Source organism: Lichenostomus cassidix, chromosome 9 (genome assembly GCF_008360975.1).
Source record: "Lichenostomus cassidix isolate B80296 chromosome 9, HeHo_3.0, whole genome shotgun sequence".
Taxonomy (NCBI): Eukaryota; Metazoa; Chordata; class Aves; order Passeriformes; family Meliphagidae; genus Lichenostomus; species Lichenostomus cassidix.
Genome location: NC_139490.1, coordinates 24,334,738 through 24,356,446, shown reverse-complemented (window position 1 = coordinate 24,356,446; position 21,709 = coordinate 24,334,738). Strand labels below are relative to the sequence as shown.

The 21,709-nt window shown below is 39.5% G+C and overlaps 1 protein-coding gene across 4 annotated transcripts in view; it reads left to right on the top strand.

Moving 5' to 3' along the window:
- STAG1 (STAG1 cohesin complex component) overlaps positions 1-21,709 on the top strand; it is a 168,337-nt gene that overhangs the window by 34,264 nt on the left and 112,364 nt on the right. For 2 of the 4 annotated variants that reach the window (XM_085069985.1, XM_085069983.1), the window contains exons 3-6: positions 1,343-1,419; positions 5,335-5,469; positions 12,222-12,324; positions 21,480-21,644. In XM_085069985.1, the coding sequence (XP_084926111.1) occupies positions 5,441-5,469; positions 12,222-12,324; positions 21,480-21,644 (297 nt within the window). In that variant the 5' untranslated portion in view covers positions 1,343-1,419; positions 5,335-5,440. The remainder of the gene's footprint in view (positions 1-1,342; positions 1,420-5,334; positions 5,470-12,221; positions 12,325-21,479; positions 21,645-21,709) is intronic. The other 2 variants (XM_085069986.1, XM_085069982.1) reach the window with 1 other exon arrangement.

Below are 21,709 nucleotides of genomic sequence, written 5' to 3'. Positions count from 1 at the left end.
AGCAGCAGCTCTTTTGCCTGTAGAGTCAGTTCTACATGTTGGTGCAGCTGAGGAGACAACTGCCATTGAAGGCAATATAAGTGGACAGCTAGGGGTTGCCACAAGATAGTTCTTGATCCCACAGGTATGTGTAACATGTCTGGAAATACCTGTAAGGAATGGAAGAAGAGGAAGAAACTTTAGTCGATGATAAAAGACATCTACTAAATGCTCCAGTTTTATGTACAGTCTTGCTGTGTGGATTTTGGCTGTACATTTGACTGAACTTCACATAATTCCTGTGTGTCCGTTGCTCCAGTCACTCTGAATGGCAGCACAAACATCCGGGGTATCAATCAGCCCCCCCAGGGTTTTGAGTTTGGCATTAATGTGCCCTTGTAGGCTGGGAACTGCAGGTTCTGCTGGAACAAGAACATCAGAGACACACTGGAGAGGGATGTGGGTTACTACTAATAATATATCCAGGGTGATTTTGGCAGGTGCAGGAAGTGAAGCATCACCATGCCGTGCTAGCCTAGTTGTTGCTGGTATTTCCTCCTTATGTCATGATTTGACTGGATTAGGAATGCTGTAGACCACATAGAGAGCTTGCTATGCGCCATAAGTAGTGAGGAACTCACTAGTGCTCGGTGTTCGGTTTTCTATCACTTGGACTTCAAATTTTGGTTTAAGTACTTACTAGAATGTGATAAAATGAAATATACTGTGCACAGAACTTCAATGACATTATTTTCAAGATAGGCTGAATGAACATTATGCCTTGTTTGGCCTTAAATTGTGCTCTGTGCTTTCAAAATCAGAGCTGGGAGTGGTGATCTAATTTGATTTTTGGATCGAGTGGCTGTGTGGTCAACGTGAATTAATTTGTTTCAAGTTCCGAACTTGTAGCAGAAATAAAGCTTATGCTTATAGAAATATATAATCCAGAGCAAACAGAAACTCCTGAGTGATGCAGAACACATCAAGGCACTTGGTAAATTTGTTACAAGGTTAATTCCTGATGATTGTTTTTCTATTTCTGCAGGATTTAGAATTCACATTTCCAATGTCTGCATACTGTTTTCACTTTGCAGATGGGTAGCTGGGCAGGAAGGGTTTCTGTGGTGGGCCCAAGGCCTTGGATAAAGCAGTGAAGGCTAGAATTTGTCTGCCTGCATCTGATCCTTTCTTCTTCCTCACCTGGTGGATGGAAGCTTTCAGAGCTCAGCCTGAGTGTGCAGTGCTGATGCCTTTTCCTAGTGGTCAGATGTGGGTTTTGGGCAAGAATGTTGAGGGGACAGATCTTGTCTGTAAAGTATGTAAAGCTAGAGTTTTCTGTGTCTTGTTTTCTGGTGCTGTGCAGGGGCGTGGCCCACCATCATGTTCTCCAGCGGGGAGCGCCAAGGAAGAGAGCAAAGTAATTGGAAATGGAAAATGAAGGTAGGGGGTAAAGGCATTACCTGTTAATTGTACAAGACATTGCTCCATTCACATGAGCAGTTGTTTGAATATATTTTGCAGTCAGATGGGCTAAGGTGACTTGGTCAACATGGAAAGGATTTTGTATTGGAAGTCATTCTAATGCCAGTTATCTTTAGTTTTGGATATTTCTAGGCAATGGAATAAATAATGTTGAACTGTTATTCCTAGATTTAGTAGTTTGTTTTCTTTGTTATTTAAGTTTTGGGTTCAGCTTTATAAGGTGTAGGTACCTGCCCCATTACAAAGTTCATTGAACTTGATTTGGTTGTTGCTATCAGAGAGTTGCTGGGAAGGACTCTGTCAGGGTTTTGTCAGTCTTTTAATTTGTTTGTTGTTTGGCTAAAATAGGTAGATTACTTCACCACCAGAGAGGCAGATAAACAACCAAAAGCCTGCAAAGAATATGGGTAGCTTTGTGTGTTAGTAAAAACTACAGGAAATACTGATGGAATGCATGCACTGGATTCACTGTTGTAAAATCATAAAGCCTTTTTTAAAAGTGAGCCCATTATGAGATACTTATTGAAGAAAAACTATAATAAACCAAACACTTTACTAGAAAACACTCTTTTTACAGAAGCAGTTCTATATAATGGTCATTATGTCTGCTCTGATTATTGTGCATGCTTGGAAAACAGGCAAAAAAGGAAAATATTTACTTGTTTCCCATTGTATGTTTGAACTGAATGGTGTCTTCTACTGAATGCTTTATATTCCTCTATAGGTCATTTTAAGTGGGCCAGCATAAATTTATGTAATCTTAAAATATAGAGGTGCAGGTTCAAAAAGCTACAAAGGTACAAAGGTCATTATAATTGGGATTGAATGAAAACATCAGACTTTTTTTTTTAAACTGAAAGAGAAGCAGTTCACTGCATGTTAAAGGACTGTATTATGCTTATTATAGTTTAAATAGCCCCAAATGCCAAAGTATCATGTATTCGTTCCCCTGTTCTGATCTCCAGGGTAGAGGTGACAAAATGGTTATTTGTCTCAAGCTTTCAAGTTTTTTTTGTCAATGACTTTATTCTCAGGCTGAAGGAGAGAAAGAGGGAGAGTTTGATTTTCCTGGCTATAGGAACAATATTTCAGAAACAGGTATTTCTTTTATTAAAACCAGGAAACCACAAAGGCTTGTATTTATGTAGTCCATAAGGATCAATGAATTTTCCACAGCTGTCAAACTTAATTTAATGCACAACTAAATTGAGAGCCCTGCTCTGAGCACATACAGCTTCTCATTAGTCACTATAGGGCCTCACTTTAATTCCAAACCATGCCTAAGGGACGTGAATGATAATTTAAGTTTGAACTTTGGAAGGAAGTGGTGGCGTTTCTGTGAGCACACAGGAATGTTACTGTAGAGAGGAATTCAAGGCAGTTATATCAAGGCTGTTGATGGCTTCCTGGGTTGAGGAAACAAGAACGTCCAGAAGGCAGCACCCAGCAGTACTGTATTGGGTGTGATTGTGAGGGGTATGGCTGACTGGATTGTGTTAGGGAGAGGTGTTACTCCATGCAATGGAAGACTCCACTCCTGGCCAGTCCTACAAAATGTGCAGCATTGTGCCATTTCCTCTTGGGCTTCTGGCTCTGAGCTGTTCATTTTCTGGCTTGTCAGCACTGAGAGTTCTTGTATTTTATCACACGCTGGCTTTATTAATACAAGAAAGTAGAAAGGCAACTTTGTCATCTTCTGATGGTCCAGTTTGGACTTAGGCACATAGGGATGTTTTTTTCCAGCCCTGTTTTGCGGTTTCCTATTTAGCATAAGGACAATGAGAGAACACCACAGGCCCTTGCAGTTCCTTGGTGTCAAGTTGTCTGCCCTTAGCACGGTGGGTTCAGCTTCCTTGGTCCTCTTTTCTGCTTCTGGCTCTTTATTCCCTTCACTCCCTGCTTCTATGTCAGGATTTTGCTTTTCAAATACGCTATCTCTGAGCAAGTATCCTTTTCCTTGTGTATGAAGGCTCTTTCCTACAACAGTTAAATGCTGCTGATTACTACATCTGAGCATGCAGAGTAAACAGTTGTGAAGGATGATGAGGTTAAAAAGGAAAATTAGAAAAGAAATCCCACATAGCAGTTGTGCAGGATGCCTTAAATGTCTGTGGAAGATATCTCACATGGAGCACACATAAATTTTCTTGAACTTCTTTAGAAAGCTTTGCAGAAAAGTAAGATTGCCACAAATCCTGCTAGAATTAGATAATCTGAAGATCTAAGATGGATAGATTTCCTTTGAGGTCCAGCTAGCATAAGTATGTGTGTCTATGTGTTTGTCTGGGTAAAAAAAAAATTACTTTTTTTTTTCGGTTTTGTTCTAATTGTCGTGATCTTCTCTATTTCAGAGATCTGAACTTTGCTGTTATTTTTTCATATAGGAAATCAACTCAGAACTTACTTCAGTCTGATGCTTGTGTTTGTTTATGGTAAATTCTTACCAGCATCTGAAGTGGTTGCTTTACATTTCCTAGTGGGCATGTCATTGTCCTGTTACGAGCAATTGCATCCTTTGAGAAACAGTAATGGGCAGTGTGTCTAATGAAGAAACACTTATGGAAATACCATATATGACATTTTTGTTCAAGAACTCAGACTACTTTCTGTCTCATAGTGAAACTGGAGAGCTTTTACACCAGCCTGGCCCCTTTAAACCATTAGTGCTGGAGTGGTGCTTTTAACTGCAAACAAACTTTTTGTCAAACTTTTTGTTTATTAACATGTGTTTTGCAACAAAGTGGCTTGCTAATTATATGGTATAAAAAAAAGTAAATTTCATGATGAGACACTGTAGGTAAAACTGTTGGTAGCACAAAGTACTGGAAGAACAAGCATGCAACTGTGAGTCTAATTGGAGCTGTAATATGAAGAGGGAGAAAAGTCTGTTCATTTTGTACTGTTTGGTAAATAAACACTGATGTGTGTTTAGTAGGATGGAAATTACACTTCATATGCTGTACTGTTTTGTTTAGAAGGGTGCACTTTCATTTGGATCCTCCATTTAGTGCAGGTCACATTACCTCTTCCTGGCTGGATTTTTTTCCTGCCTTGTGCAAAGCTATTGGAACACAGGGAAATAACTGCCCATCAAGATGAAATTAAGTATATAAAAAAAGAGTTTGAACATATCCCATGTTTTAAAAACTCACAGTTAAGTCCTCTGTATTCATTGCCATTGCTCAACTGCAATGCTGCATGCAGGTCTTTATATTACCCCAGGACTTGTAAAAGGGGAGACTTGAACAAATCTATTTAGTTTCTCCAGAACTTGCATTTTCTGGAATAATAGGGTTGCAGTTCTGTGTTTTATTACACTGAAGATTATTGAATCTGTCGCATAATGCAGTTATTTAATGGTAAAGTCACGTCTGCTGCCATTAGTCAACTCCTTGATTAGTCTTTTGGGTAGAGAAACGTTACTAGTGAGTGTAGTGGTACCACAGATGCAGTCTACTTTATTATTTAAACTTACAACTTCAGTTTCTTCAAGTTAAAAGACCTTCTGCTGCAGTTAGATGCTTGCACAGCTTCTGACTATTCTGCGAAATTGAGTCACACAAAGCTGTGAGCCAGAGCGTCTGATTGAATAACTGTGGTGCCATTTAAACACATACATGTGGTAGACAAATATGAGAGGTAATGCAGAACATTTATTTTTTAGAGTTTTTTTAATTGCACAAAGTTGCCTTAACAGAATTGTAAAAACTGAGTGCAAGAATAGGATTAAACTGTTATGGGGCCACCCATTCAAAATTTCATGTGGTTTCATGGTAATGCTACTTCAAAATTGACCTTTTTTGTTGACATTGTTTTATTCAATGTATTACTATTTTGGAATCACATCTAACAGTTTTTTTCTCTCTCTTACAGACTGGACTTGGACATTCTTTTCATGAAAGAGGTTTCCAAGTAATTGTCTTATAATAACTTTGAGAAGAAGTTCTGTGTAGCTCTTACTTTCAAGAGTGCTGCAAAAATGATCACTTCAGATTTGCCAGTACTACAGTGAGTATACTCTTCTCTCTATATTTGAAATCTTTGAAATATTTTTAAAAAGGCTGAAGTAAACAGAGAGGTGATTGTGAGGATAAAGCACAAGCTTGAGAGAAGTTCAGGTTAGTGTGAGGGTTCCAGACCTTCTGTGTTTTCTTATGCTAAAAAACTGTGTGAAAAAAACGTAGAACATTTAATCTAAAAGATATTTCTTTCTATGTATGGAGATTTAACTTTGCTCTTGGAAACCAAACAAGGTCTTTGCTACGTTTATGCTTCTGAATGTTGTAAGATTTCAGCAGCATGTATTGGTTTTGGTTGTAACCATATTGTGTATTCCAGTTGTGTACTTTCTCACACCACATTGTGTATTCCAGTTGTGTCCTTTCTTACAATGAGCTGAATTTATTGTGCAAAAAGCCTTTGCCTGCTGCAGCTGAAGACAGCAAGTGGCATGGACATGTTTTGGTCTTGCTGGGAAATAGGAGTGGCTAATACCCATGGGAACATAGCTGTGCTTTGATAAAGTGAGCTATTAGGAAGAGCAGAGTGGAATTCTATAATAGGAGGAGCTGGAGAGTAAATCAAGTAGCATTAAGAAGGAGTTTTAGAGACAGGAACCTGCTCCGCTATTCACGGGGCAGGGAGAGAACACAAGGTGAAGAAGCTCATGGCGTGAGCTTCACCCTGTTTCCTGAGCAACAGACCAAATGGTCTTGGCTTGGAGAAAATTAATTTAATGCTAATTAAAAAATACTTGGATGATAGTGAGAAACAAAGACAAAACCCCCTGCACTTACCCCAGGTCACCTTCAACCTTTAATCCCACCCCATCCCCTCCTGTCCCCAGCATGGGTGCCCACTCCAGCACGGACTCCCCTCACAGAGTCTCAGAGTCCCCCCCATCACCTCACAGAGCTCCCTGTGTGACTGCACTGCTGCTGGTGCCAGGCACCTGTGCCAGGTACATTCGGTGACTAGCTCATGTTAATTTATTTTTGCTTGGAATGTTTTCTAATTTTTTTTTTAACCTCAGGGTGTGAAGGAACCTCAGTTTACCAGGGTTGAGTAGAGTTCCAAGCTAAGATTTTAAGTCATGTTACTTAAGAAACTGAATGGTTGGACAATTGAAAAGAAATTTGTCTGACCTTAATAATAACATGCTTTGCATTGCAGTTTTGTCTTGTATTTTTAAAACTTCAATAAAAATTCAGTTGTGTGTGAGTACAGGCTAAAGCTGGGGATGACCTTGATTGGCAGCACAGAGGAGTGTCAACCTGAGGGGGTTCTTGTTAGGTTAGGGATTAGTTGTGGAAGAACATTTTCTTGGTTCATATTTCCACAATTTGCCACATTCAAAAAGTGAGGGAATGTTTGTGAAATATGCCAAGAACAAACAGCTAGGAGATTCTGTGATGGTAGTGATAGAAAAGGGATATTTCCACTTCAAGAACCCAGATGGCCTTAAAAAGTGAATGGAGGATCACAGAGTTTAAGGTTAAAAAGTGCATATTAATGGATTTGGTAACTCTACACACAAGCTGAAAAACCTGAGGGATGTTAAAGATATTGGTGTATTCTTTAATCAGAGCCACCAATATTAAGCAAATCAAAAAAATGAAAGAAAATGTGTATGTTGTTTTGTCTGGTAAAGCTGGGAGTCATTTAACACTACTCTGTGAGGTGTTGGTGAGATGTCATCCTCAACAATACATGTAGTGTTGATTGCTTTTAACAAGAGAAAGTCTTTCATTATATAAAAAATTCAGCATGATATGCATATAAAGATTTTGGGACTCTCCTGAGGGCTCAGAACACTGGCAAGTGTGGATGAAGTATCAAAGAAGGTGATAAATGCTAATTCAGAAAGTCACAGCCAGGCTTTCATCAGGAAGAGTGCTGGCTAAGAGTAAGGAAACCCAGAGTGATTTTTGGGCTAGGGGTTATTAACTTCACACATTTAGGTTTTGGAAGACACAGTGCAGTTCCACACAGAAAGCCAAGGTTTCCTTTCTAGCTCTTAAATGAATTATTGATAATCTCCCACTCCTGTGCTTAATTTCTACTCCTTTTCTGTAACATTTTCTAATCTTTTTGGCTACCCTCTTTAAACAAACAGTCCTAAAGCCAATTTAATATGTTAGTATACATTGCTTAGGACCATATAATATATTCCTTCCCAAATTCTTCTTTGTTGAGGGAACATGAGAGGAGAATCTTTAACCTTTCTAGATACATATAAGTGGCTTCAGAATACAATGAAGACAGTATTTCACTTATTGGTGTTTCAGATGTTTGGAGAAAACATCTGGTATATTTGACCAGTGTGATGGACAGCTGTGAGTCTTCTCTCAATGGCTTGACTCATATTTGCTGTGAGGCATGTTCCTCTTTAGATTTTTGAAGATCAGCCATGAGAACTGATTCATCCATGATTCATGATCCTGTGCATTTAGCCGTTTTTCTTCATGAATGCTTTTTTTCACAAGGCTGAACCTCTGAATCTGCTGGTAGCAATTAGGGAGTTTATCTCTGCCAGAATGTTGAGCCCCTCAGCAACACAGATAAAAGCTTATAGAAGTGGTTTGGGATTTTTTTTTTGTTTGTTTTTTTACAAAACCTGATACACAAACACAGGTTTTTGCTGTGGTATGTTTATAAAAGAGCATGGTATATAAACTCTATAGTTAGGGCTTTGTGTAATAGTAGAAGAAAGGTAAAATGGTTTTAGTTTGTTTTACAGAGATGTGAAATTTACTGTGTTTATGGAAACATGTTTTTCAGAAGCATGATGTGGTAAAGGGCTGCCCAGTAATCTGTTAATTCTTCATTAACCTTTGGATAGTTACAAGGATCACTTACTATAACTCCGGAATAATATCTGGAGTTTTTAGGAGGGACCCTGGAGTTACTGTCACTTTTCTAGGATGCTTTAGTCACCACAGAAACCAGAAAGCGAAGCAGAGTAAACATGGGATCTGAAAAGGGGTTATCACTTGGTCTGCTTTGCTCTGCTCACCCTAACCTTGTAGGTCCCCTCCCCATTCTGCCAAATTCTCTCTTGTTCCTGTCATGCCAAAGGAGTCTTAAGAGGAAAGGTTTAGCTTTGGGCACTGCTGCCTCTTCCCTTCTTAGATGAGGCAGGTTTCCTTAGGCCCAAATTACTTTCCTCACAAAGGCTTCAGGAAGAATAAATTACGACGAAGCCAAAGTTTCCTCCCTCAGATGCCTAGTCACACACACATGGAATGAGGATAGGATAATTCTGGTCTATTAAGATGTGGATAACTGCCACCAGATAAATTACTTCCTAGCAGTTTTGCAAGATGTGTAGGGAATGAGGGACATGGATGCTGGCCAGCTGCTTCTCTCGGTGAGTGTTACAAACCTGACAGAACTGCAGGCTCTAATAAAAAAAGCAGGCTGGTGCAACCTTACTGCTAACCAGAATGTTGTCAGAGTACAGGAATTGAAGTAATAGCAACACTAGTGGTATGTGGAGTAAGACTTTTGGTGGGAATGCCTGTGTATTTGTTATTAATGAGTTTGATTCACCTCTTAGTGTTGCTCTGTGAATAAACTCACAGTATGAATGTGCCCTATATATATATATCTCACTAGTAGATTGAGATTACTTTTTTTTTTTTTTTTTTTTACCCTGAGAGCTAGGAGATGCTGTACTGCTGCTCTGAGTTCAGAAATAAGAGGAAAAGGGGCATGTGTGTGTACCCAGAGCAACTGCAAGGTTGGGACAGAAGCACAAGGCACTACACCTCCCAAACTGAGAGGGCTTACGGCTGCACTGGAAGAGCCTTTTTGTGCAGGAGTTGCATGATTCAGACAGAATTCCTTGCTGCTTGGAATGATGTTTATTTTAATATGAAACCAGCTATGGACTGTAGGTTTTCCTTGATCCTGTCTCCCTACTCCAAATAATGTGGGGATTGAAGGGAACCTAGTTTTTGTTGGTTTTCCCTTGCTCCTTATATATATTCTTTGCTGGAAAGAAGTCCCCTTTCTGCCTCACATATTGATAATATTCATATAACAATATGAATATTGAGATTCATATTGTTTTATTTGAAGCATTTCTATTTGAGCTGCTTTTCTTGAACACCTTACCATCAGTGGAGAAAAACCAAAATGTATAAGACTTAGAAACTGTCTGATCAGTTTTGGGCACTTGACCTTAGCATGATATATCTTGCACCTTAAGATTTTCTGTTCTTGCATATGTCTCAAATTTAGATTAGATCAATCTCACCCTTACTACTGATTTATTGAGCCATTGTGTAAAAGGGAAAATGCCAAAGAGGCTTCCAGCAAAACCAGAGAAATTTTATCATAAGAATATTAAAAGAATAAAATTTAAGACAACAGTCTATTTAAGACAAAGAATAGAAGGTGGTTAATAACTTAACTGTTCCTTCCATATGCAGTGTTTGGCAACAATTGAAATTTCCAGAACTAAATAGACATCTGTGGAGGTTTTGCTACACCCAGACTGAGGCTCTAGCAAAGCTGAGTTCTCTGTGGAGTAGATGCATGTGAAGTAGTAGTAGAGTTTAATTTATTTATGTAGCTCTAGTGTTTCAAGGGAAGAGTTTGAGCCATTTTCCTAGGAGGATTGCTGAATCTGGTTTTGAGAGAGAAATTTTTATCCTAATGGTCCTAGGGGTGTACAGCATTTCCCTAGGACATGGGGGAATTGTTTAGACAGACACACTATGCCTGAAACTTTTCCAATAAGGATTTCTCTCCAGCAATAGAAGGCAGAAGATGTTTTTCTGGGGTTCTTTACTTCAGTGTTCAAAATTTATTAAATTGCAGTTGTGAGGCAATATGCATTTTTGTCAAAATGCACGTCATTTTTGTCAAAACTGCACTTGAGTTGCAGTCTTTGAGTAAAGGCTGGATACATCCATCTGCATCAACATGTTTTCAGTTGTATTTACTACATTGCTTTTCTCTGGTGTGACCCTATTTTACCAAAGAATTTTGAACTCCATATGGGATATCTTTTATTTGGTTTTAGGCTTTTTACATTTTTGGGGGTTTTTCCAAATTTGTAGCTTGATACTAAATTTTTCAAATTTCGTATTTTATGAAGAGAAAAAGCTACTTTACAATTGTATCACAACAAAGCTGCATTTTCAATATTTTGTAGAGGTACTGCGTTACAAGCATGTAATTTGTGAACTCAAATGCACTTGAATAATGATTTCTAATATAGGACGCCTGATTTTCTGGGGTATGTAGAGTATTTAGAGATAATCTGTTGAAGTTAATTTCAGAAAAAGAGATTCGTATATGTTCTGCATTCTAGCTTTTTTAAAGGTTTCTGTGGGCCCCTTGGTGTTTTTGTACTTACAGATGGGAAAAGGCTGGAAAACAATGTCTTAATATTAGAAATACCTCATAGTTCTGCAGAATTATTTGAGTGAGAGCAGACCTAGACAATACAGTAATTTCTGTACAAGAGGATTATCAGAACATTCCCAGTTTTGGTACAATGATACTTTTCTGCATTATTAAATAGCTTTCTTGGTGGTACAGCAAATTTGTGAAGTATTCCTGATGTACAGAGCAAAACACAAAATAACCCCCAGACAACGTGGAAGATCTGTGCGGATCTCAGCTTGCTGGAGCTTCTCGGTTTCTGTAAAAGATCACTAATGCTGCCTTTTATGTTTGAGGCTCTATAAAATACAGAATATATCTGGTTTTCACCTTCCCTTTGCACAAGATGTACAGCAACTGAAATCCTTTCACTTCAAGGAAATTATTTTGGATTTAGAGAAATCTATGATTACACCTAGAGTTGACCCATCTTTGAGTAATCAGGGACATTATTAGTTGTAAATGAAATTTACAAAGGTCTGATGCACAGTAAAAATAAAGCACATCAGTAATGGGTATGGTTTTGCATGTGAGCTGCTCTTGGGCAAGATCTCATGCCTCAAAAGATCAATTACAATCTGAGTTTCTTCAAGCAGCCATGGCTGTCTGGAAGGCAGAGAAGTATCTGTGAATCTGGCTGGGAGGGGTGATGAAAATAGGGGAAATTTTTTTTTTTCTGCTTATTATGGTCTTAAATCTGAAATAGCAACAAATGAGAAATGATTGTTTGGGTTTCTCTGCTAACAGGCATTGAGCAGTGTCAAGGCTTTTTCATTGTACAAGTGAAAATATTTTTCTAACTGCAAAAATTGTAACTGTCTTCAGATCAAAGGGAGTTTTCTATTTTGGGCCTGGCAGTCGTTGTCAGTCCTCTGTATTAATAGCTGAGTGGGGTCTGACTGCGAGCACGGTGTAAGCTGAATGGAACCTTGTGTGACTGTGCTAACGACCAGACAGCTGGATTGGGCTCTACATTGCTCTTGTGGCCTTGAAGGCAGCTTGGAAGCAGCTACAAAGAGTAAAAGGAAGTTGGTAGTAGTGAATACATTGTGGGATTGATGAATTGAGCATGTGCTGGTTAATACAGCCAGTTTTGAAGTGCAATGTGTTTTCAACTGAAGCTGTTAATTTAAAGAACTTCCAGTCAATAAAATGACATTCCAGCCCATGAAAAGGTAAGGCTTTTTGCCAGGGCTAACAATGGCCCTTGGTTTGCAGAACAAATGGGGAAAGCCTTTTAATGCTGATTTTTTTTTTGTTGTTTGTTTGTGTTCTGGCTTAGGACTAAGTATTTAATCAGTCAGTTACAGATTACTTGTTGATTTCAAATCATTTGAATTTATCTAGTGTTTTTCCCCCCCTAGGGATTCTACAAATGAAACTACTGCACACTCAGATGCTGGCAGTGAGCTTGAAGAAGCAGAAGTCAAAGGAAAAAGAAAAAGGGGCCGTCCCGGCAGGCCTCCAGTATGTGTAATTTTGTTTTGTTTTGTTATGCATCTATTTAAAATTGGCTGCAGACTCTTTTTCATCTGATCATCTTGTGGTCACATAAATAGGCTTTTTATGAGTCCTATGTCAGACTTTATGAAGACTTGTAGTATGAAATATTTATCAGATTGATAAGCAAACAATGTTTGGAGTGTTTAAAAAGGGACATAAAAATGACCTCATAATAGCTATTAATTTTTCTTTTGCTAGCTGCTTACATGAACAATAGAGTTTTGTTTTTATTGTCATTACAACATTCTTCTAAGACACGAGAATAACCTCACAAGAATAACTCAGAATAACTTCAAGAAGAAAGAATAACTTTCTTCTTGAAAGTCATAATGGACTTTAAGTGACAAATGACATTTGAGCCATCCTTTTATTACTGATAATCTCTTAATGCGAATGGAAGAATCACAGCATGATATTAACTAGATGCCTCAGAAAATCTGTTAACACATTTAAAAATTCATGTGATTGACATACACTGCATCCTGCTTACAGATTGGGAGCATCAGCCTATCCTCTGGTACAGTGCAGCAGGTGATACTGCTGCCTTTGTCTCTGCTGGCCCATCAATAGGAACATACAGAAACAGTTCTCTGTTGCGCAGGGTATTTAAGAAGGCTTTCTTTTTTATTTTCATTTATTTTATAAAATAGCCAATTTATTGGATAATAAAGGGGAAGTTCTGTGTGTCATGTTTTCCTTCATCATGGTTCTTGAAGGTAATAATTTTAATTCTTTTGGTGGTATCACTTGAAGTACACACTGTGGAATAAGACTTTTGGTGGGAACACCTGTGTGTGTGTTATTTATGAGTTTGATTCGCCTCTTAGTGTTGCTCTGTGAATAAACTCACAGTATGAATGTGCCCTGTATACGTATCTCACTAGTAGATTAATTTTTTTTTCTTACCCTGAGAGCTTTGATCCTAAGGTTTATCTCCTTAACCATGGGCTGGTGAGGCTGTGAGAATGGACAGAACCATGTGTTCCTCTCAGATGTGCTGACCAAGCTGGAGCAAATTCCTCTTTACTCTTGGTTTTCAATTTGTGTCACAGTCTCTGGACTTACACTCGGTGCCAACATTTTAAATCCTGGTCTTTTCTGGGCACGTTGTCTTCCTTTTTTAAAGTTTTTGAACACTTTCCTGTGATGCCTATATTCTTAATCAGATAAATGGATTTGCTCATGAACGTGGAGGTTCTTTAGGGGAAGCTTTAAAGAAGCATGTGAAGAGAGCAGCTCATCTGTTTACATAGCTTGTAAGCAAAGGGCAAAATGAAAAATTATCTTACAAATATTTCATTAGTAAATCTATGGGGTTTTGCAGCTCTAATAAAAAAAACCAGTCTGGTGCAACCTGATTGCTAATCAGAATGTTGTCAGAGTATAAGAATTGAAGTTATAGCAACACTAGTGGTATTCTGTGACCAGCACCCACTCACTGGAAGGGAAAAAGGTGAATGTTACAAAAAGCTTTTCTCCTCCCTCTGTTTCAGTTTTTTAGTAGCTCCCATGTGAACATTTGCTGAAGCACTCTACTGGTCCTGCTGTCAGGTTTCTTTGGGAGGAATTGCTCATTTTGCTTAGAACAACTCCAGGCTCATTAGGTGTGCGTGATTGTGTAGTGATGAACATGCAGAGGAAGCGGTCGTTGCTTCATTCACAAAGTGATAGGCTATAAGCCGACTGCTGCTGCTAAGGAGCCAGACCTTAGGGTTATCACAGGTGATTCTGTGGAAGCTTCATCTTACTGCTTAAGAGGGGTCAAAAAACCCCAAATCCAGTCTTAAAACTTAGAGGAAGAAAGTGCAGAATGAAACAAATACAGTGTCCTTTATAAAACTGTAGTTCATTAAAATTTGGAGAAATTTGCTCAGTTCTATTTTCTCTTTCCTTTTTGACCTCCATCCCAGAATCTCAAGCAAGAGTATATTAGGACTGGAAGAGTTTAAGAGAGGAAAAACAATGTGCTCCTTTATGGAATGGGGCTCGGGAGGTCTCATTGCAACCTCCTACTCAGACTGGGGTCAACTTGGGGATCAGACCACAGTGCTCATGGCTTTTCCAGTTTGCTCTTGAAAACCACCAAGGCTGGAGACTGCACAACGTCTTTCAGGTGCCTGTTCCCTTTTACTTCATAATAAATTTCTCCCTTGGTTTTTCTACAAAAAAAAAAAGCCCCAAAAGCAAAAAGCCACGCAGTGTCTAATATCCTAGAGGAGAAATGCAAACACATCGAAAGGCTAGTCGGGGCAATTGAATTTACAGCATTACTTGATGTTGAAAGCCAGGGACGTGGTAATTGTATTGTTTTAGCAAACTGTGTTGCTAACCCAGCCACTTCCCTCAGGCGAATTGCCTGCTTCTTACAGGAGAGACAGCTCTGACATTCCACCCCCCCCAAGCTCTTCACTACTGATTTTTGTCTCCTTCACAGCTACCATCTACCTTAACTGTCAGATATTAAACAGATTAAAAGATTTGGTTGAATTCAGATGTATTTTTCTCAACTGAGATTTAGCTTAGATGGTTTTTACTTCTGTTAAAGACCTGAGGAAAGGTAGCCCAAAGGCTCATGTGGGTTTTGTGGCTGAGATTTTTTTCTAACTAAAATATTATGGTCTAATCAGATTTGATCTCTTCCTGCAAATGCTGATTTGCCCGTGTCCTTAGGCTTTCCCAGCTACAGTGGCACATCTGCCATAAACATAGTGACCTCTTTTGGAAAGGGACTTGACTTTGTGCTGCATGGTCCTATTACAGAGCTACATACAATATACTCCATTAAATGTATGGATGTGTTTTAAACTCTGCTGAGTGTCACAGAAGGGACTTGACCTTTTATCAGAAAGATATACTACTACAAGAGGATTTTCCAGACTGTTTTCCAAAGAAAGACATTCTTCTCTGCAGATTTGAGACCTCTGTAAGAAGATGGTGCTCGTTTGAAAAATTGCCTTTTGTAGCAAATGCCTCTTCAGTGCCTAGAACTGTAATGTTTTGGGGGTACCTTCACTTTCTAAAAGACTTAGAACTAGTTGATCTTTAAGTCCTTTCAACCCAAGTAATTCCATTCTAAAGCACTGCTTTTCAAGTAGTCCCGCCACTTCTATACTCTATTATAATAAGTACTTGACTGAGTTGGCTAGACAGTCAATTTGCGAAGAGATTAAGTGCACTGGTCTTGCCCAATAGCTCTCAGAATCTAACCTGATTGCCCTGAATTCCCCAGCCCTTGCTGTGAATTTAGCAGGGGTTGCACCATGTCCTGCTCTGGTGGCTGGGGCTGCCATTGCCCATGGACCTTTCTAAACCCTGAGTCTTGCAGACAGGATGCCTGTGAGGTGACTGGCCAAGAGCTGAGTATGTCCAGCCAGTGGGGTATTGTGGTGCATGTATTTGTGATACTGTATGTGAGGATATCATCTGGCTACGTATTTTATGAATTCCGTATGGTCTGTTTAAGGAGTGACCTATAACAGTCTTCTCCTTGAAGTTCTGAGTAGCATTGGCCAAAATGCCCTCTGCGTCTGCTGCGTTATTGAAGTATGGGCATGAACGTGCTCTCCTGTTCTGCATAGGTGATTTGAAAGCCTAAGGGCTTATGGTGCTACGTAGTGTTCACAGTAGTGAGCTCAGGCTCAGATCAGTTATTTATCTGTTATTTTTTGTCTCTCTCTTGGATCAATACTGTTCAGCATTGTTGGGATGCTTTATTTTAAAATTCCTGGCCTCACCTTCCCAAGAGCTCAGAATAGCTTGGCTTAAACCTCAGCTGTTGGAGCATGAGGGTGTGATAGAGATCCCTGGCTCTATTTCAGATTCGAAGTAGGAGTAGACAGATGTAATCTCCAATTCAGAGGACAGGGAGAAACATCAGTTTGTCTGTTCCAGAGGTGGCAATATGGAGATCTCTGCTGGTTTCTCTTTCATCCCTTACTCAGAGCCACAGCGTGTTTAAAGCAAGATGGAACGAGGCACTTCTGATCCTTTTGTCCTCGACAAAGCTGGTACAATTTTGCTTCCAGGTCTTATTGTAGTTTTTGGTATGGAGGAGACAGACCACAATGCCTTATCTTTGCATTCATATGGGAAATTTTAACTTTGCAGCAGAGCCCTGGCCTTATTTAATCTTGCAGCATAGATGTTAGATACATCAGGGGATTGAGTTTTGCGTCTAGTTCCAAGTCATACGTGTCCTGATTAATAACAGGGAGGAATCCTCTTAGAAGAATTTCTTTTCATAGCAGTGGAGCTTTGTGGTTGGTGTGATTTACATGAGTGTCCTGTTTGAGCTTGCCTGCCTGATGGTTTAGGTCTGTTCCTTAAAACTGAATTAACTCTGTAGTTCAGTAGAAATGCAATGCATCTATAACATCTTAGCGAAGACTTTTTTTATCCTGTCACCTGTTGCATTAGAAGTTTTCCTTTTAAGCTTTTGATGGGATGGTCCTTGTATTTTTGGCAATCTAATCTATTCTTCATTTTTCTGTGGAAATAGTCTTTTTTTGGTAGTAATTGCCTCAGCTAGAAGAATTGAAATTATTCAAGCATTTATAGCATACTCTCTTAATTCTTTAAGATGACTTTTAGAACTCTTGATAGATTTTTAAACAAGGGTGGAAAATAGCCTCACCACTCCCCAACACTGCCTCTGCTTTTTTTTGTCCTGAACTGCAAGTGGTGCAGCTGAAGCAGCTCTGGATGCACCGGGTGTTAGGGGACCTGCATCTGTCTTTATTTGCAGGATGAGGCTTTTCACAGAGAACACCCTGTTTGTTTGTATGACCAAAACAGTCCAAAGGGACTGACTGTTGGAATCCAAGAACCTTCTCCCTAGATAACCATGATGGTGGTATGAAATGTGTCATAATCCTTTTCTAATCAGGATTAATTCAGAAAGACCTCAAGCATTACTTTCTTCCACTTAACACGAGCTTATAGTGCAGAGGCCTCTTAAGAGTCTGGTGCCTTGGAGAGGCAAGTTCTTCATTCTTACTTAAGTGGAGATTAAAAAACTTCTTCCACCTTCCCTGGGAAATGAGGTATTTATTTCTCTAAATGATTCATGGTGTGACTGCACATACAGGCCATCATTTTCATATGGGGTATTAGGTGGTATTACTGACCTGTAGCGCTTTTACTGCCTTTGTTTCTTCATGAGCTGCATCAGATCCACTTGGGGAATGTTGGTGGAAAATGTCAAGCTACTTCCACTCTTTTTTTTGGTAGTGCATGAATTAACTTTCACTGTATTACTTGATTTTACAAATGTGGGTCACTTTTTTGTCTTCACAGTAATTTTGAAGACATGAAAGGAAAAGTATTGTGTAGCTAATTTGTTACGAAATCCTGAACTGTCATCATTTTAGTTTAACTGCAGTCGAGGTGAGTGTTTTGTTTCCTGTTTGCATTTGTTTAAGCCTTAAAGCAACAGATAAGGTATGTGACCATCAATACGGCCATTTTTAGAGTTGCTTCTGTGATAAATTCTGGAACTTCTGAGTTTTCTAATCTGGTGTATATAAGCCCTCAGCTTTCATTGTTGTCACAGATCTGAAAAATCATCACAGATCTGAAAAATCATCAGTAATTTCTGTTTTCATTTGGCACCTCAGTTTATTTTGATGCTACACAAGCCTGACTGTTGTGGGTTTCAAAGTGAAAGCACAAATGCAAGTGCTGCAGACTCTCATCTCCAAGCAGCACCTTTCTTGGTGTGGGATTAAAAAGCCTCAAGCATTCTTACCTTGTCATGCTGCTTTATCCTCCTTCAGGCAGTCCTAATTCACCTGCTTCAGGTGGGAACTTTCTGGCTGAAAGGTGTAAAGTGGCATGAAATAACCACAATTGTTGCTTCCTCTAGAATTCAGAGGTTGTGTTTTTCCTGTATCTTGATGAGCATTTGGTATCCAGAGGAGTATTTGGATCCAGAGGAGTAGACCTGCTACAAATTCATCCTAATCTTATGAAACATCTCATTCTACACCTGTCAGTGATAATCTGACAGGTTTACTGGGGCCACACTCATCCTCAGGCAGGGCTGTTCCTATGTGGAAGCTCTTCACAGTGTTAGAGAACAGGGGTTTTTGTGTTTGGCAGAAGGATCACCCTTTCCTGTGAGTGCGTCTCTTTTCTGGGATGCAGTGTTACCTGTGCCTGGCATCCTCAATGCCAAATGCAATTCTTAGATTTGTAGCTTTCATAACTGCACTTTCAAGAGCACTTTGCCTCTGGAGGTATGCCACAGATATTCTGTGTCATGAATGAGTCTTCTTTTGTTTCTGTGAATGTACCTGCCCTTGCTTTTCCTTCATGTGCTCCTTCATGTGCATGTCTCCATCCTGGGATAGAATACCTGGTTGGAAGGGACCTCACAGATCATTGGGGTCAACGTTGTCTGTCAAAAGCACAATCTTAGGAAAGACCCCAGCACCCTGTCCAGCTGAATCTGAAGTGTCCAATGTTGAGGAACCCCCAGCTTTGCTGGGGAGATTATTCCAATGGCTGGTTTCTGGTCTCTGTGAAGTAGGATTTCCTTCTGAACTTTGTGCTCAGAGGTAGGAACCTGTGTGATGCTCAAACCTGTCAACATGGCCTGCAGAGTTTCTTGTTGTAAATTTGGAGACACTACGTGTAAACAATGTTTGACAATAGCATTGTAATGTTGTGTGTTAATGACTAAGGGAATGCCATGTGCTTTGTGCTTGCAAAACTTTAGAGCACCAGGCAGTTGCTGGAGGATCTATGTATTACTTGCTTTCATATTTACATTCTGGAGTGGGATTGAGTTTGAGCTTCCTGCCAGATGCCTGCTGGGTGGAAGTGCTGATGGTTGGTTGCCCTTACCCTAGTGCCTCTCCACCTGAAGACAATGTTAATCCTTGCCTAGCTCAGAAAGTTCCCATTTTGGATTTTCTTCAGTTTCTAGCAGAGAATCTTGTCTACTTGTTTTGTCTTTTGAGGCAGGATTCAATACAGATCCTGCATCTGGATTTAGCTACCCCAGCTTGGATACAGAATGGCTTTTGTTAGACACAAAATTTGCTTTCTCTGCTGTGAGAGATGTTCTCATTGTAAAAAAAGAAAAATAGTGACATCAGAGAGAAATTTTGAGTAGACTCAGTAATATATCTGGTGTTAATTCAGGGCCAAGATATGGAGGTATTTACTTGGGTCTGAAGAATCTGTCTTTATCCAGTAATTTGTCAGAAGTACATCTGTCAGTTATTTCTGTACCTCTTCTGAGGACTCAGTGGTAATCTCACCCTTCCAATTCAAACTAGGAGCCTTGGTGAAAGCACCTCCCTTTTCCCAGGATACCTGACAAATGGAATTTAAACTGGGCATTTACATGTCTAGTGATTACACATTTTGAGCCTGTGAGCATAGTACTCATGCTCAGGTACTGAAGCAGGTGGCTTTTTCCATTGGTTTCATTAACAAGGTAGCTTTGGATATGTGCATTTCACACCAATCTTTTACTTCCTTTCCCTTAATCCGTGCAGCGTTTAATACCTCCTTTTCAACTGCATGTTGAGAAAAACTGAGTGTAGAGGGGGTTTGCATTAGCTTCTGTGAAGGGCATCAGTTTGCATTCAAGTTTTCATTTAGCAGTCCTTGTAGCTAGGTGAAGTATTAACTGTCACTCAGATTGAATAAGTGCATGGATTATATATCTCAAAAGAGTCAATTTACTTCTAATTCTTTCCCGTTTTATTAAATAGTGATCTCATGTCTCTTTGGGGCTCAGTAGTACTTAAACATTTCATATATTGATAATATTCTTGCTGTTACAGGCAGCTTTGCACATGTTTAAAAATTCATTGAGGGAGATAGTATTTTGATCCTAAGTGCAAATGTTATCCAAAAATCTTCACAAAGATTGTACCTTTTTTTAGGCTTTCCAGCTTGCATTTCTATGCAAGTCCTTAATTGAATATTTGCAAGAGGCAACTGCACCCTACCTTGCCCTTTTCTTCAGCTCTCTGGCCCCTCCCCTTTTAAGGCAATGATCCCGTTTAAAGCATGGGGAAAGTTGGATGGCAGGGCTGTCTTCTACCAGCTCTCTGCCAGAAATAAGATCCCTTTCCTCTGCAGTAAAATTCTCAATGTGTCTGCGCTGGAATATGCAACCGAAATTGTTCTTTACTGGAAGCTTTAGTAGAAACTTGGCTGCCAGTATACTCATGGCGTTGTTTACTAAACGATGCCATGAGGGTATTGTCCTAAGTTTAATCTTTGAGTTGCTTATGTATTGTTTTCTTTAACATAATTCCTCAAAATAGCTTCATTGTTCTGTGGAAAACAGCAGCTTTTGCTTTTGTCTGCTTCACAGTGGGGAGAAAGAATAGAATATGGAAGTAAGAAAGCTGATGATATTTTTCCCAGATTTTTTTTTGTTTCTGTTGCACAGGTAACTTAAATTCAGAGCAAATGGTTCACTAGGTGAATCTTTACAGGTGGTATCCATACCACCTGATTAAAACCTTGATGAATCCAAGGAAAATTTACATTAAATAATTTAGACTCAAAGGGAAAAAATGTTTTAACTCATAAAATGTTGAAGCCAGGGGCTGTTATGGTGAGCTACTAAATCTGGCTGTACAAGTTTGGTGATTTGTGTTGAAGAGCTGACTATGTACACAGGTTCATATAAAAGTTGTATGAAAATGAGAATACAGAAAATGTTAATATAGCAAATGTATTTTTAATAACTTGATGTCTTAGAAAGATCATTAGTTATTCTAATGTCTGTGTTGTGTAAGGAACTGACACGAGCTGGTACTCCAGCTTTGGGAGTTCACCACTACTTATCTTGGTGTGGTGGTGGCTTTTCAATAGTTCCTCAACAACTACTGATAAATAAAATTATACGTACCTGACCGGATAAAGTTCTGAGCAACCTGGTTGAATTTCCTGGCTGACCCTGCTTTGAGCAGGAGGTCAGTCTGGAGACCTGGAGATGCCATCCAGCCTGGGTCATCCTGTGATCCTTGTGTGTGTGTATATGCGTGTGCGGGTGTAACGGTGTAATATTTATGTTTCATTTATAAAGAAAGGCTGGGTGATTTCAGATGTAGCTGTAATAAACTTTCACTCTGCTGGTTTTCTTTGCCCAGTCTGCCACTAAGAAACCCCGGAAGTCTCCAGCGGACAAGGGGCGTTCTGACGCCGGAGCTCGAGGAGCGAGTCGTGGGAGAGCCAATGGCCACCCGCAGCAGAATGGAGAAGGGGACCCTGTCACTTTGTTTGAAGTGGTTAAGCTGGGCAAGAGTGCTATGCAGGTAAAACATCTGCTTGTGTTCCCCCTTCACAGTTCAATGCATCCTGACTGGAGTCCAGTCTAAGC